We start from the raw sequence: 14,742 nt of genomic DNA, 5'->3' as shown, positions 1-14,742 counted from the left end.
AGCCCCTGCCTAGAATCCCCCAGTGAGGGGCTGGGATGTTGCTCAAAGGCACAGTACTTTCCTACTATGCAGTGAGGGTTTGAAGGTGGTGCTCATTGATAGACTGCATACCTAGCATGCAGAAAGCCCTGGGTTTCATTACCAGCACTGTCGAAGAATAGTATCCCAGTTTGTTAGACTACAGGACACAGGTGAGCTGGGAACCGGCACAGGAGACAAGGAGACAGAGATCACCACATGGACACCCAAATGAAAAAACACAGGAATACCCAGGACAGAGGGGGTTTGCGAAATGCTGGAAACATCAGTGAGTCAAAGTACCCTGGGAACCTGCAGCCAACCCTCACACACTCTGTGATTCTGCAGCTTTGTTCCTAGGAGAGGCTTCTACACCCATCTCGGGAAATGGCCCCCAGGAGAATGTCTGGGGCAGCTTTATTTACAACAGGGACAACCTTGAAACAATTCAGAGGCCTCTCAACAATTAAATGCAGGAACAGTGATGGAGTAGTATACTGCCCCTAAGCAGGGAGGGACTGTGGCTGATTGTGAGGACATAGAGGAACCCGATCCTGAGACACGGGGCCCAGTGAAGGACACCAGTTACAAAGAACACTGTGAAACCCATATCAGCTGGAGGCCAGGAGCCCACTGGGCGATTCTAGTCATTTCGGCTTGACCCTTGACGGGGCTGTAATAGGTTCTGGGTATGAGTGTCTATTTTTGTCTTTCTGAGTTTATGTTTTATTACATTTTATTTATTTTGAGGGGGAGGGTTTAAGTGTGCTATGGCCAAAGAAGAGATAGGAAGAGAGAGCTGACTCAACGAAGTTGTCCTCTGACCTTATAAATCCACACAGTAACAAATAAGCAATAAGCACACAGGAGTGCCCATCCATTCTCCTTCCAGAACATTCCACAGCTCCAGTCTCAGAGGACTATGGACACCTCCCTTGCTTGCATGGCCTCTGTCCCACCTGCTCTGTTCCAGGCATTCTAGCCTCTGTTGTTCCTCACACAAACCATGCAAGTTTCTCCCTTGGGGCCTGAAGCTCTCTCCTCCCTGGGGTTCTGACTGAGCTCTCCAAGATGACACCCTTGGCCTTTGGAGAGGAGTCTTCCACTCAGTTCACAAAGTAGAGGATCAAGGCTCAGAGAAGTGAGGCAATTTGCACAGATCACCCAGCATCCACTCTCCCCAGAAGGTGCCCAAGGTCTGAGCTCCTGGCCCCGCCCTCATGTTGTTATGGTAACCCAGTTGCCTATTATAGAGAAAAGGCGGTCCGGAGGAGCTGTCACCTGAGCCTGCTGCCCATTAGAAATACCTTAGGGTGCCTCTAGCCTTGTCTTCAGGAATTACCACTTTCTCTGTCAGTCTAAAAGTTCCTCTCAAAGTCTAACCCACAGCCTGCCCTCAACTCACACCCACAGACCAGGAGCCCGCTTCTCTGGGGGAGGGAGGCAGTATGTTGGCAGAACTTCCCGAAAAGGAGTGAGTGGAGTGTGTGTGTGTGTGTGTGTGTGTGTGTGTGTGTGTGTGTGTGTGTGTGTAGGCAGGGGCGGGGAGAGGGGTGATTCTTAAAGAGCCGCTACACAGTTAGCCCCCTAGACAAGGCCTTTAATGATATATCTAATTAGCAGCCCCTAATTAGCAAACACTCAGGCGTAATTACGAACCCACCAGGATCCCAAGCAGACTCCCCTTTGCTTCTCCCTCCTCCCTTTTTGGGTTTTGGGAGAAACAGGGAAGACCCTGAAAGTCAAGAATCCATCTAACTACATTTAACTGCCTCTTTGGAGGAGGGTGAGATGCCTGGGAAGTCCTAGTTCAAGTCTAATCAATTGTCCCTCCAGTTTTAGTCCTCCAGGAACACCAGGGTGGGTAGACTAATGTTTGCCCACCCAGAGGCAGGGTCATCCAGTCACTGGATTTCTTTTGCTGTTACCCAGATTTCTCTCCCCCATCTCCTAGTCTTGGAAGAGGGACCCAGGAGAGAAAGCACTAGATAAATATTTGTGAAACACTTGGACAAGAGGCCTGAGCATTGTCTGTGGCTAGGGCAGCCACATTTTCTGCTCCAGGCTTCCTCCTCTGAGCCTTGAAAGCTAAGCTGGGTGTAGACTCAATGTCGAAAGGATCAGGTTGAATCCAGGAAGGGCCGGCAGGGAGGATGGTAGTACCCTCTCAGGGTGGCATCTTTAGTCTCTCCACAAACCTCATGGGCTGCTGGCCAGCTGGGCTAGTGGTGAGTGTCCTGTTCTGCTTGACCTGTCTCTGGGGGATTCTGGAAAGCCAGGTGGGACTCCTCAAGGCAGCTACAGCAGGGTGAGGACCTGGTGTTTATCCTGACTGCTGGGGGCGGGGGCGATGCAACGCAGAGTGGAAATGCAGAATTCAGAACACACACACACACCAGCTCTCTTTCCATTAATCACACAGGGCCCCCACTACACACACAGTTGCAGATTGCAGACAGATAAACTGAGGCCAGTAGAGAGAGAAAGGACTTGGTCAAGTCAGAGGCAGAGGTATTAAGGCGTGGGGCTCCTAACCCAGTGATCTTTTAAGCCATCTGGAATCCCCACGCGCCTGTCATGCAGGGCGGGCATCTTGTGGGCACGTGAAAGCTCACCCCAGCTCTGGCCCAGGTGTCAGTCAGCACCTCGCCCACCTTTTCTGGAGCCCTTCCTGAGGGAAGGAAAACGTCGGGCTGAGCCCCTCTATACAGCCCACAGAAGGTGTCTGCTTCCCCACCCAACCTCACTGTGAAGCAGGCGTGAAGCTGGAGGGATGGAAGTGAGACTGTGAGAAGGACCTGTCTAGCCTGACCTTAGAACAGTGCCCAGGAGTAGCGAGGTGTCTCAGAGTTGTCCAAAGAATGAATGGACAAACAGTGAGAGGTATGGGAGTTAGACTTTGTATGGGAGTTAGACTGTGGAGGGACTGGTCTAATGTTACTACACAGGCTAGGCTGTAGGCAGGACCAGCCCCAGAAAGTCAGGGTTGGGAGAATGGAGAGACCTGGGCTAAGAAGGGGTGAGGAGGAGTTGAGGGCACTCCAGGCCCTCGGGGGAGTCCACACTGCGGGGAATCTGCCTCCTCCAGGTCCCTGTGCATCAGGGGCGGAGACAGAGGTGTGTGGGTGTGAGTTGGCTACAGGCAGAGGGAGAAGAGGGGAGAGACAGACCCAGGTGCCCAGAGACAGACAGACAGACATACACTGTACACATGGCGCACGCTGAAAGCGGACAGCCAGGACTCGGAGCCAGGACTCAGGAAGCCCCCTGCACTTGACGACCCGGCGCAGCCTGGATTCCCGCAACCCCTGGGCTCCGGACGGCCACGCTGGGCTCTTACCTGCTTTGCAGCCGGGCCGGTCCCCGCTGGGCCCCCGGCAGTGGGCGCCTCCGCCCGAGGAGGAAAGGGAGAAAGAGGGAGAGGAGCTGGGGACTGAGGGAGAGCAGGGAGGAGGGAAGAGAGGGGATGCTAGGAGGGGAACTGGGGAGGGGCTGGGAGGAGGGCGGAGTCCAGGGGAGGGGGCGGGGACAGAGGAAGGGGGGGGGCTGAGAAAGCAGCCCCGGGGAGGGGGCTAGATTGGAGAGGCAGGGGAGTACAGCTTGGGAGGAAGCCGGGGGAAGGGGGCGGGAACAGAGGAATTGGGGCGGGGGAATCAGCCGGGAAAGAGGGACTAGGCTGAAGGAGGGAGATGCCGCGGATGAGAGGGGGTGGGACAAGTGAGCTGGGAAAAGGACCACCGGGAGGTGGGAGAGAGGAAATTTAGGAAGGGTGGTGTGGAAATAGGGTAGTTGTGGTTGGAGGACAGGGACAGCCTGGAAGAGGGAGGAGCTGAAGGAAGAGAGAGGGTGGGCACAGGGGAGCTAGGGAAGGGACCACCAGGAGGAGGAATATAGAGGCCGGAGGAAAAGAGGGAGGAGCCAGGAGAGGGCAGGGCTTATGGGAGGGAGCGAGGCCTGGGAGCTCAGGCTGGGGAATCCGCCGAAGGAGGAGCCAATAGGAGGAGGCGTGGCCAGGCAGTTGGGGGCGGGGCCACAAAGCTGAGACGAGGCCTTGCAAAAGAGCAAGAGGGAGGAGCCCAGAATGGGGCGTGGCCAAGGAAGCTAGTGGGTGGCCGAGGGGCTTGGCAGGGCTGGGTCTGCAGGTTGCCCCAGTCTCGGGGTTCAGCACTAGAATCCAAGGACAGCGACGGAGGGCGCAAGTACATACACCTGTCTGTCCTGTAGTTTCCCAGTTCCCCTCCTTGATCACACACGCACAGCATCCCGTCCATACAAGGGCCCAGAGATGCAGTCATCGCTACAAATAGCCACAGGCTGGCAGACCTGGGGGAAGTGGGGGAAGGAATGTCGGGCGGCAGATCTTTCCAAGTTCACAGCTCAGCCTGCTCAGAGCACCTTACAGAAGACAGGGAACTGTCACTAGAGTGCCCAGGTACGACGAGAACCATTCCCACTGCCCCTGCCACGCCAAAACACGGCCTCACTCCCAATCCCCAGAGGTAGATGTTATTAGCTCCATTTTAACATTTCGAAGGTGGGGAAACTGAGACAGCAACTGTGGCTTCAGGTTTTGTATCTTTACCACATGCTGTACTGTCTCTGGGCTGGCAAGGTAGGGAAGGAAGGATCAAGATCACCAGTGCGGTGACATGCATCTGTGACCCCAGCACTCAGGAGGCCAAGACAGGAGAATGGCTGAGTTCCAAGCCATCATCACAGCAAGACCTAGACTCAAAACAATCTTGGTGTGTGGGGTTGAAGATGTGAACCAGTTGGAAGAATGTTTGCACTCCTACCTACAAGTGCACAGATGCACACACCTCAGGATGCATGTATCACACCCCCTCACCATCACTACCCTAAGGACAAACCCCACTGCAGGCTCCCTCCCTCTAGAGGACAGGTGACAGGTGCTAGGTGCTGAGCACAAAATGGTACAGGAGGGAGAGAAGGCTGGCCCTGCCAGCAGCCGGTACCCACTGCCAGCTCTGGAGGGACACTCAGGCCTGCTGCCAGGAGAGGGAAATTCCAACTCCCTGAAGCTTCCCACGCTTTGGCCTGGCTTCTAGAGGTTGGAGCCTGGGAAGTTGGGAACTTGGCATCTGATGTCCCAAGACCTTTGCAGCGAAGGAAGGTGGTCAGATTTACAGGTGGACTTCCTAGTAGGAGTGACTGCTACCTATCCAACCCCGCAAACACATGTTCCTCCAAGGGATCAGATGTTCCACCCAGGCCCCATCCCCAGTCTGGACTCCCTCTCTCATATGACCCCAGTTCTATTCCTGGTCAGAGGTTGGGGAAGCAACATTTCCTTTGGGCTACATTCCTCTGGGCTTTGGGTTGGAGTCTCTGATGGAACCATGGAGGTGGTAACTGCTCTTGTCTCTCTGATCCTTGGGCTGTTCAGCTGAGTCCCAATACCTACTTTAGCACAGTATCTCCTGGGGCCTGCCTGCCTTGGTCTAGCTTTGACACCCCACACCACAGTCTATGCACACTTACTTTGTTAGCCTTCACCCATGCCCAGTCTAATCCCTTTTCTTTCCAGACCATCCCCCTCCTAAATAGACCAGTAGCTTGATCACTTCTACTTTGGGGTTGAGGGAGTCTGCAGACCCCTTATTGGGCTCATTGGAGATGCTAAAAATCCCCAAAGATTCCCTTAGTCTCCATGGGTCTCCCAGGGGACCCACCAGAGCCTGAAGCCCCTGGCGAATTCTCGCTTCCCCTTCACTGCAGACTCCTTATCTGTGGTTCTATATTCAACCTAGGTTGAGACAACGAACCTAGAGTAGCCTCAGTGGCATTTGTCTGGGACTGTACTTCCTGAGTTTAGCTCACCGGAGCAGAGAACGGCTTCATAGCTTTCAAAAATGCACCCTCCACACACTGTGACTTTCTTTCTTTCGTCTGGGTCTAACCTAGGAATCTCTGCGAAGTCCTCTTCCTCCTCAGTCCTTTGAGAGTGACCCCAGCAGTAGAACCTGGCACACAGTAAGGACTCAAGAGATGCTTGCCAGACAAGGAAATGATGACAGCCAGGCAGCTCTGTTGCTCTGCATGTGTGAATAGTCTTCAGGGACCAACACCTGATGGGATTGCAGTGGTAGGCTGAGAACGTTCCTTTTCCGCCCCTTTTCAAATGGTTAGGGTCACACAGCACACTGGGGTGGGTCAGGGACTCTCAGCAACCTCCTTCTCGGGGAGTCCAAGGGGCACATTTGTCTTCTGAGATGCTTCCTTCCCCATCAATGATAGACACGAGGGGCCTACACCTGAGAAGAGGGAGTGCTCAGGAGGCTGGGGGCTCCTCAGGTCTGGGACCCGCCTTGTCCCCAAGGCCCTGCTGATGTTTCCTCTGCTCCACTTGATGACGAAGCCGTGTCAAGACCAGCTCAGAGGCCTGGATCAGGCTGTGCTGTGGGGACAAGAGAGGAAGGTAAGCTGTGACTTGGAGAGGGGCACCTGTTAGACCATACTGGACAGAGACTAGACCACAGGGTGTTGGGTGAGAATTGATCTCCCAAGTAGGAGCAGAGGCCAGACTCAGGGTGCAAGTGGGGGATACAGCTTTAGATCAATTTCCTATGGGAGGGGCAAATTAGACCCAAGTGGAAAAGAACTGAGGTTAGAGATCAGCAGAAGGGCTGGGTATGGTGCTAGGGTGGCTGAGACAGAAGAACTGAATTTTGAGACAGCTTTGGCTGTACAATGTGACTGTACCTTGCAAACCCAAGGGCTGGGGGACATAGCACAGTGGGTCTGATACGAAGCACCAGACACATGAATAAATAAGTGGAAAGAGAGAGGGAAGGAAGGAATAGGAAAGTGATCAGAGGAAAGATAGAGATGGCTCAAAAAACAGACTACATTAGACGGTTGGTATTTGAGGTTCAACTGTTAGAGAGAAGCTGAGGTTAGACCACAGTGGGGAGGACAAAGGTAAGATCCTACAACAAATAAGAGGTTAACAGAGCAAGAACCAGGCAGAAGTGGAAAGCAGAAGTTGAGGTTAGACCTCAGACATGCTCCTCTGGGGCTCATGAGATGCCAGCTTAGCTTGGGGTTTAGTAGAAGACTCTGCCTCAGGAGAATAAGATAGAGGAGAGCAGGATACATGAAACCCTCCCTGCCTTACACACACACACACACACACACACACACACACACACACACACACTGAGATTTTAAAACCCACAGCATCTAACTCTGCTTTACCAGGCTGATACCTCCCTCATGAATGCCACTGTTTGGCATTCTCCCGGCTTCTAGAAACCTCCCAAGACCAGGCTACCCCTTCCTAAAGGCAAGACACTATGCCTGTAGCTGGGCACCCCATTTTCAACCTCCCTCCCACTGTCCCTGGCAAGGACCCTCAGTGAGTGGTGGCTTCCCCTCAGTCATGGCAGGCCTGATACCTGGAGGATGTGCACCCCTTTCAGGGATACCACAGCCAGCTCCCGCAGGCCATCTCCAGTCAGGTCCACATGGGCCATGGCCAGCAGGGGGCTGGCGAAGCTCCTTCGCCACAGCAGGCGGAAGCCTCTGCTGGCCTCTGGCAGTCCATGGTACTTATAGCAAAGCAGCTCCTGTGGGGAGAGGGACCAAGGTCATGCAGGCTGAGGAGGCAGGGTCACTCGCTGCAGGGGTGCAGATGAATGACAGGCCCATCTTTCAAGACCCACCTGTCCATAGGTGGCCACCAGGACTTCCGGTTGTCCATCTAGGTCCACGTCAGTGACCAGCCCGCAGAGTACGCTGTCAAACTGGTCACTGCCAGGCAGGAGAAGTTGGTCATCCAGGCCTTTGTTCAGAAGGTCCCTGAGGGTCCCAAATGCAGGGGGGGAAGCTAAGGTCAGATGACAGGTCCTGGCCACCTTTAGTTCTGGGCTGTAGGTGATGCCCGATTGGCTTCCCCTGAGGTCCAGACTCACTCCTGATACTGTGTACCTTGGTTTCAATGTGTGTACCTTTGAAAGTGGCTGGCCTCAAGTGTCCATCCTGTAGACTCCCTTCTGGATGGCCTACTGGGCTCCTAGGTATAGACCCACATGGTGGCTCTTGAGACACAGGTGCCCTGATCCCTGAACTTCTAAGCACTTGGTACTTCACAGAGCATGGAGAACTCCATGCTTGCTTTCATAAGTGCGCTGGAGCCAACTGGGACTAGCTCATAGGAGCTGATGGGAGTGCATGAAGTGGAAGAGGTGGAGGGGACATGGAGGTCGAGGATGTAGTTAAATTGGTACAGTGCAGCGTGAATGAGGCCCAGGGTTTGACACAGCACCACAGAAGCTGGGTGTGGTGGTACATGCATGTAACCCCCTGTGTACATGGGGGGCAGAGGCAGGACCACCATGAGGGTTCAGAGTCATCCTTAGCTACATAGTTGGAGGGCAGCCTTGACTTCCTGAGATCCCATCTCACTCACGCCCAGCACACACAAAGCTGACTGCCTGTTAGCCTCACAACTGCATAGTTTGTGGTGCCTTAAAATCCAAGATGGTGGGAATATTGACACCATGGAAATTGCTGAGCACTGCATGTCTAGGCCTTCCCAAGCCAGTGTCTGCTGGCATCCCTGGTCCACTCATATCAGGGGTCTGGGTTTCTTTAAAGCGGGGGAGGGGAGATATATCCACCCTTAACAAATCCTCTACAAGATCCAGATGTGAGCGTTCCCACCTTCTCCCTCATCACAGCACCACTCTTGACCCTAGCCACCTCAAAGGGCTGACAAGGTTAGACCATACCACACAAGCACAAGGTTAAATTGTGCCCAGAAGCCCAGGCATGCTCACCAGTATACCACAGCCGGCTCCAACATGCTGGCCACAAGCAGACTGTATCCTTCCTGCTGGGGGCTGTCCTTGGTTGCTATGGAAGAGACAGAAGTTGGCAGGTCTATGGAGATAAGGCTCTCCCTTATCCCCTTCCCCTCTGCAGTGAAGAATGCAGGTTAGACCTCAGGACAAAGAAAGACCCGAGATTGTGCCTCAGAAGGGAGGATTAGAGGTTAGACTACAACAAGGCTGTGGCCAGACATTAGACGTGTTAGTCTGAAAGTAGAACACAACAGGAGAGACGAAGGTTAGAGCAGAGTTGAAGTCTAAGGCTAGATCACACTGTGAGAATTAGGATGGAGGGGACTTTGCTTAGAAAATGAGGGGCAGGTTAAGGTGAATGTCAGTGTAGGGAAAACCAAGGTCAAGGAAAAGGAAGAAAAGCACCTGGGGGTAGGGTGAGACCATGATTGACAGTTGTCAGTCCAAAGTGAATGAGAAGTCTGGGGTGGGGGAAGCCAGTGTAAGATAATATGAGGAGTGAAGGCTAGCCCACAAAGGGAAAGTTGAAAATAGAGAAAAAGTTGAAGGCTAGACTAGAGTGGGGAGAGTGAGACTGGATAACAGACATGATCTGAGGCCAACCTGTGACACAGCCTATGGGCTGGCGAGGGGCCCCAGGAGGAGCCAGAGGTCTGGTCTGGACTCCTAAGGTAGGGAAAGCTGAGACTGCAGAGTCCACCTCCTAGACCCCAGATCTAGAGTGAAGAGCTCACCTTCCGAGGTCGACGGGCGGAACACAATCACTCGGGAGATGGGTCCGTCCTGCTGGATTGTCCAAGTCTGCAAGATCTCTGTGTGGAGAGTGGGGACTCATGGACCTGTTCCCATCCCTGGGCTTGTCCCCACCCCAGGCCTGACCCTTACCTCGATTCTTCTGGTCCACGTGAGCCACACGCACATAACCACTCTGGCAGCCCAGAGCTGAGAGCCGCTGGGATGAGCCTGGGAGGTTGTGGACATCAAGCCAGAGGACGCTGGTAGGAGGACAGTGGATGGGTGGACAGATGGGTAGATTTCCCAGAACTCAACTCCATATGTGCTTTCCAGAACACCCAGCCCCTCCCTGAAGCACCGGGATCCAGCCCCTGAGCCCCATCCTGCCTGCTCTAGACACTCATCCATGATCAATTCAACTTCCTTGAGCTCATGCTGCAAGCTGGGAATGAGAAATGAGATACCCAGGTTTTTTTTTTTTTTTTGGAGACAGGGTCTTATAGCCTGGGCTAGCTTCAAAATCAAGGATGAATTTAAATTCCTGACTCTCCTGTCTCTCCCACCCGAGTGCTGAGGTTAGAGGTGTACACGATCATGCCTGGATGATAGGATGGAACCTAGGGTTTTGAGCATGCTAGGCAAGCATTCTACCAACGGAGTGACTCCAACATGCTTCCTAGTTTCTCTAAGGTCGCCCTCCTGTGCGTTGTGCTAGAGAGCAGCCTATTCTGTCTGGCTTCTCTGAACACAGGGTCCTGATCTCTTCTTCGGGTGTCGGGGTCCCCTCCTACCTACTGGTCAGGTTCGTGAGCTCTGGAAAGAGGTTTTCCACGGGCTGTTCCTCAAACTGATGGAGCCCCTCATTCTGGAGAAGCAAGACCCGCCCCAGGCAATGGAGTCAGTCACCAGCCTCCTGCACACAGGCCAACATTCTGAGACTATGCCAAGCCTGCCCACCTCACCTCTTTGTAGAGATGAATAGCTGGATCATTCCCGCTCAGGAGAAAGACAGTCTCTAGCTGGTCCCCAACCTGGACTCTGAAAGCAGAGAAACCTAGACTGTGCCAGAACCTGAATGGGGTTAAATTCCCTACAGGGATTTAGAAATGCCACTGTCAACTTATTTTGAGATGGGTTTCCTGTACCCAAGGCTAGTCTTGAACCTACAATGTAGCCATAGCTGGCTTTGAACTCCTGATCCACTTACCTGTACCTCTTACACCCAGACTGAAATGCATTTGTAAGAGCCAAAAAAAAAAGCCTTTGAGAACCTGACATTCAGAGAGTCTCATGGCAGGTGCATGGCTTAGTGTTCTGCACATTTGCGTACACCAGCTCATAAGTTCTGCAATTGCAAGATCTCAGAGCGGCCAAGTGCAGGTGCTGGGAGCTCTGCTCTGAGAGCCCCGACTGCTTGAATCTTCACTCTAGGAACAGGATAGGTTACTCTAGAAAGAACCTGCAAAAACCCCGCAGCCAGGGCGGGTGAGATGGCTCAGTGGATAAAGGCAACTGCTACCATTCTGGATGATCTGAATTCGATCCCTGATCCCCAGGTCCACATAGCAGGAAAGAACTGACTCCTGTGGGTTGTTCTCTGACCTCTGCCTATGTGCTGTGGGATCTTGTTGCACACAAGTAAATATAATAATCTTCATACACACACACATGTATGCACACATGAACATGCATGCACACCAGTACATCCTTGCACATGTACATCATGTACATGCAAGTGTACACACACACACACCCTTGAAGTTTCATTTTTGTATCTCTCACCTGCTAAACCAAAGGTTGGGCACTAGGACCTGCATACCAAATCCAACCCACTAAGTGCTTTTTGTAAATAAAGTTTTATTGGCACAATCCTAGCCACTCATTCAGTGTCAACTGCTGTTTGCTTGCTCCAGGGGCAAAACTGTACAGCTGTGATACCAATCAACTGACCCTTAAAACCTAACATTTATTAACTGAGCCCTGACCCAAAAAAATGCAAAACAGATCAAAATGTTGCTAATCTCTGGTATCAGTGTTGTGATGAAGACTTGGAAATAGAACCCACATTCGTTGGGATTTTAAATCGTGAAGATTCTAGGTGGTTTGTAATCTACCTCCTTAAAGGACCCTCTACAGACTCTCAGGAGCTGCTGGGTTTGATAGACCCTCTTTCTTCTCTCTCTCTCTCTCTCTCTCTCTCTCTCTCTCTCTCTCTCTCTCACACACACACACACACACACACACACACACACACACACACACACACGGTCTCATATAACCCAGGCTAGCCTCAAGCTCACTATGCAGCCAAAGATGACCTTGAACCAAATTCCAGTCCTCTTGCTTCTGTCTCCTGAGTGCTGGGATTAGAGGTATGGGCCACTGGTTAATTACTGGTGTATATAGTGCTTTGGAAGGGACCCAGAGCTCCATGTGCTAGGCAAGTGTTCTACTGCCTGAGTTGTATTCTCGGCCTTCAACTGCATCTTTTCAACATGGAGATTTCAGGGCTTATGAGGGTAGAGAGTGACTCCAGGTCTGAGAAATAGAGATCTAGAATTTCAGAAGTTGAGTTCTAGGCTGCAGAGATGGCTCAGTGGTTAAGAGCACTGACTGCTCTTCCAGAGGTCCTGAGTTCAATTTCCAGCAACCACATGGTGGCTCACAACCATCTATAATGAGATCTGATGCCCTCTTCTGGTGTGTCTGAAGACAGATTCAGCGTGCTCATATAAACAAAATAAGTAAATCTTAAAAAAAAAAGTTGAGTTCTAGGTGCTCAATTAACTCACTGGAATAATAGACTTGAGAGGTGACAATGTAGCCATCTTGGCTGCATTCAATCTGAAAAGCACCATGAGAAGCAGACTGGTGATGGCAGGTGTATGGATTCCAGTCTGCTTCAGTCCCATGAAACTCTACTTCCTGACTATACTGCCCATCACTTCTTGGGCCCCTAACAGTACCTGTATCCGATCCTTAAAGGCCTTTTGTTTTCCAGATAAGGTAAAAGCCTCTGAGTGCAAGGAAAGGGTAGGAGAGCAGGGGAGCCCAGGGTCACTCACTCTGCATGGCACAGCTGGAAGGGTGTGAACTGGAGTTCCAAATTCAAGCAGCTCTCTGTAGAAGGACACAAGTTGAGCCCAGTAGCAACTGGCAGCCCCACCCACAATTTCCCCCAAGTCCTGCTCACCTGCAATGGAGTCCAGGTTGTACTCTGAGCCGGGCTCATAGTCACAGTAAATGTTAAGAAAGGGACTGCCCTTGTCTCCTGAGTCCTGGGGGGGGGGTGAGGGAGTGGGGTGGAAACTGCTCTCAGGGGATGCAGGGGAGGTGAAAGGCATTTGGAGTAAGCCATTTTCTGTAGATTCAGAGCACTTGGGATAGACTTGGTGGGATCCACAGGGACTAAGGAAGAGGACGTGGACAGGTGGAGGGTGCTATGGTACCTTTATAAAAGTGATGCCCACAACCAGGCCCCGTTTTGGGGGTGACTTGTTGAAAGTGTCGATGGAGACGATCTCAGCATCCACTATGAGGGGAGTTCAAAGTTCACTGATTAGGCAGATTTCCAGTCTTGCATCCGAATCACACTAATTCCACACCATTGCAGTAAAACCTTTGGGTCGGCGGGAATCTAACCACCATCACCATGACCTCTGACCACCGAGTACTACGCTGTTGACATCTATGTTTGCGGAATCCTGGACCCTGACTACTTTCCGGCCATGACGACCACTGTCTCGGATCCTAAATGATTACCAGTTTTGACCCTGACCTCACATCTCAGTGACAGTATTAAAATCCTCAACACCAGACTCCAGCCCTGCCCCCGGCACCACAGCGCTACGCACCGGGGATGTAGTTGAATTGCAGCTCTTTGGCCACAGGCCTGATTTTCTGTCGGAGGTCTTGATAGCGGAAGCCGAGCACCTTGCCTTTAAGAGTGGCGGCCAGCAACTCCCCTCGCCCGTCGGCGCCTCCAGCAAGCCCATACACGTTGCTCTGCGACGAGAAGCGCGTGAAGCTGTCCTCTCGCAGTGGACAGGGCCCTTCTGCCACGGCCGCCTCCCCCATCCTGGCCCTCCGCGATCGGTCCCAGCTGGCCCGATGCTCCCCAACCTGTCAGGGAACCTCCACTAGCGCATACTGATGACGTCAAGAAGCTGCCGCCACTGCCCTCTACAAAGATGGCGCCCAGCTTCCTGACTGGGCGGCCCAGACAAAATTGCCTTTCTGCATATGAGTGTACTCTTCTTACCCATTTCAGAACTAAGGAGAGGGTCTTCCAGGACTTGAGATGGGGGATGAAGGCGTCTTCGGGCCTCTTTGAAAGCAGTGTGAAAAGAATAAGAATCACCCTGAATTGGGGGATGGTCACACACTCCCGTGGTTACTGCATTAGGGAAGTGGAGGCACTTCTTGGACCAGTTTCAAAGCCATACGCTTCAACAGAGTTTGAGACCAAGCTTAAGTATATAAGTAGTTTTCAGGACCGCCGGTCTGCATGAGACACTTTCAGCCCTCAACTCTGACTCTCTGATACACACACATGCACTCCTATAAACAGACTCATTCCCCAACAAAACTACCTGAACAAAACAATTATAAAACCTAATTACTACACTTTTGTATAAGCACGTTCGATCTGCCAATTTATTTAAACTCATAAGCAAGCGGAGGCACATATCTAACCTTTTTACTTTTAGAGACAGGATCTTACTTCATAGCCTTAGCCAAACCGGTAATTTACAAATCAGGCTGGCCTCAAACTTGTGACAATTCCCTTACCTCTGTATGCCAAGTGCCAAGAGCACAGGCATGTCCTTCTAAAGTAGGTACTCTTAATACTTCCTAAACATTTATGTATATGTTTCTGTATGGGCACATGTACCATGGCATGTGATCAGCGAACAACTGTGGGTCCCAGCAATTGAACTCTGGTAGTTAGGCTTGGTAGCAAGCGCCTTTATCTGCTGAGCCATCTTGCTGGCCCTAAGGTACTGATGCTATTATATAGGCCAACTGAGGTAGGTAAATTCCCTAAGACCACAAAGAAAGAAGCAGCTAGTATTAAACCTAAATTATAATGTCATACTTAAGCAATATTAGTTTTAAAATAGTAAAGTGTATTCTTATTCCAGGGGAGAGATAAGTTAACCTG

At 52.0% G+C, this 14,742-nt stretch overlaps 2 protein-coding genes across 5 annotated transcripts in view; both read right to left on the bottom strand.

Moving 5' to 3' along the window:
- Slc8a2 (solute carrier family 8 member A2) overlaps positions 1-5,899 on the bottom strand; it is a 38,149-nt gene extending 32,250 nt beyond the window's left edge. For all 4 annotated transcript variants that reach the window (XM_039080746.2, XM_039080711.2, XM_063270123.1 and 1 more), the window contains exon 1: positions 3,359-5,899. The gene's annotated coding sequence lies outside the window, so the exon portion shown is untranslated. The remainder of the gene's footprint in view (positions 1-3,358) is intronic.
- Positions 5,900-12,934: 7,035 nt separating this feature from the next.
- On the bottom strand, positions 12,935-13,729 carry Kptn (kaptin (actin binding protein)). Its single transcript, NM_001107457.1, has 2 exons — positions 13,433-13,729; positions 12,935-13,110 (listed from the first exon to the last, which is right to left on the bottom strand). The coding sequence occupies exons 1-2, from the start codon at positions 13,653-13,655 to the stop codon at positions 13,019-13,021; spliced, it is 315 nt and encodes a 104-aa protein (NP_001100927.1). The 5' UTR covers positions 13,656-13,729; the 3' UTR covers positions 12,935-13,018.
- Positions 13,730-14,742: the final 1,013 nt, after the last annotated feature.

Source organism: Rattus norvegicus, chromosome 1 (assembly GCF_036323735.1).
Source record: "Rattus norvegicus strain BN/NHsdMcwi chromosome 1, GRCr8, whole genome shotgun sequence".
Taxonomy (NCBI): domain Eukaryota; kingdom Metazoa; phylum Chordata; class Mammalia; order Rodentia; family Muridae; genus Rattus; species Rattus norvegicus.
Note: the sequence above shows the minus strand (reverse complement) of the source record. Positions and strands in the feature narration are given on the sequence as shown.

What these genes read in the sequence shown, in the direction of transcription:
- Kptn (NM_001107457.1), bottom strand. Translation starts at nt 13,655, where the DNA reads ATGGGGGAGGCGGCCGTGGCAGAAGGGCCCTGTCCACTGCGAGAGGAC. An exon ending in GCAATTCAACTACATCCCCG is followed by an intron (nt 13,111 to 13,432) that starts GTGCGTAGCGCT and finishes CTCCCCTCATAG; the next exon opens with TGGATGCTGAGATCGTCTCC.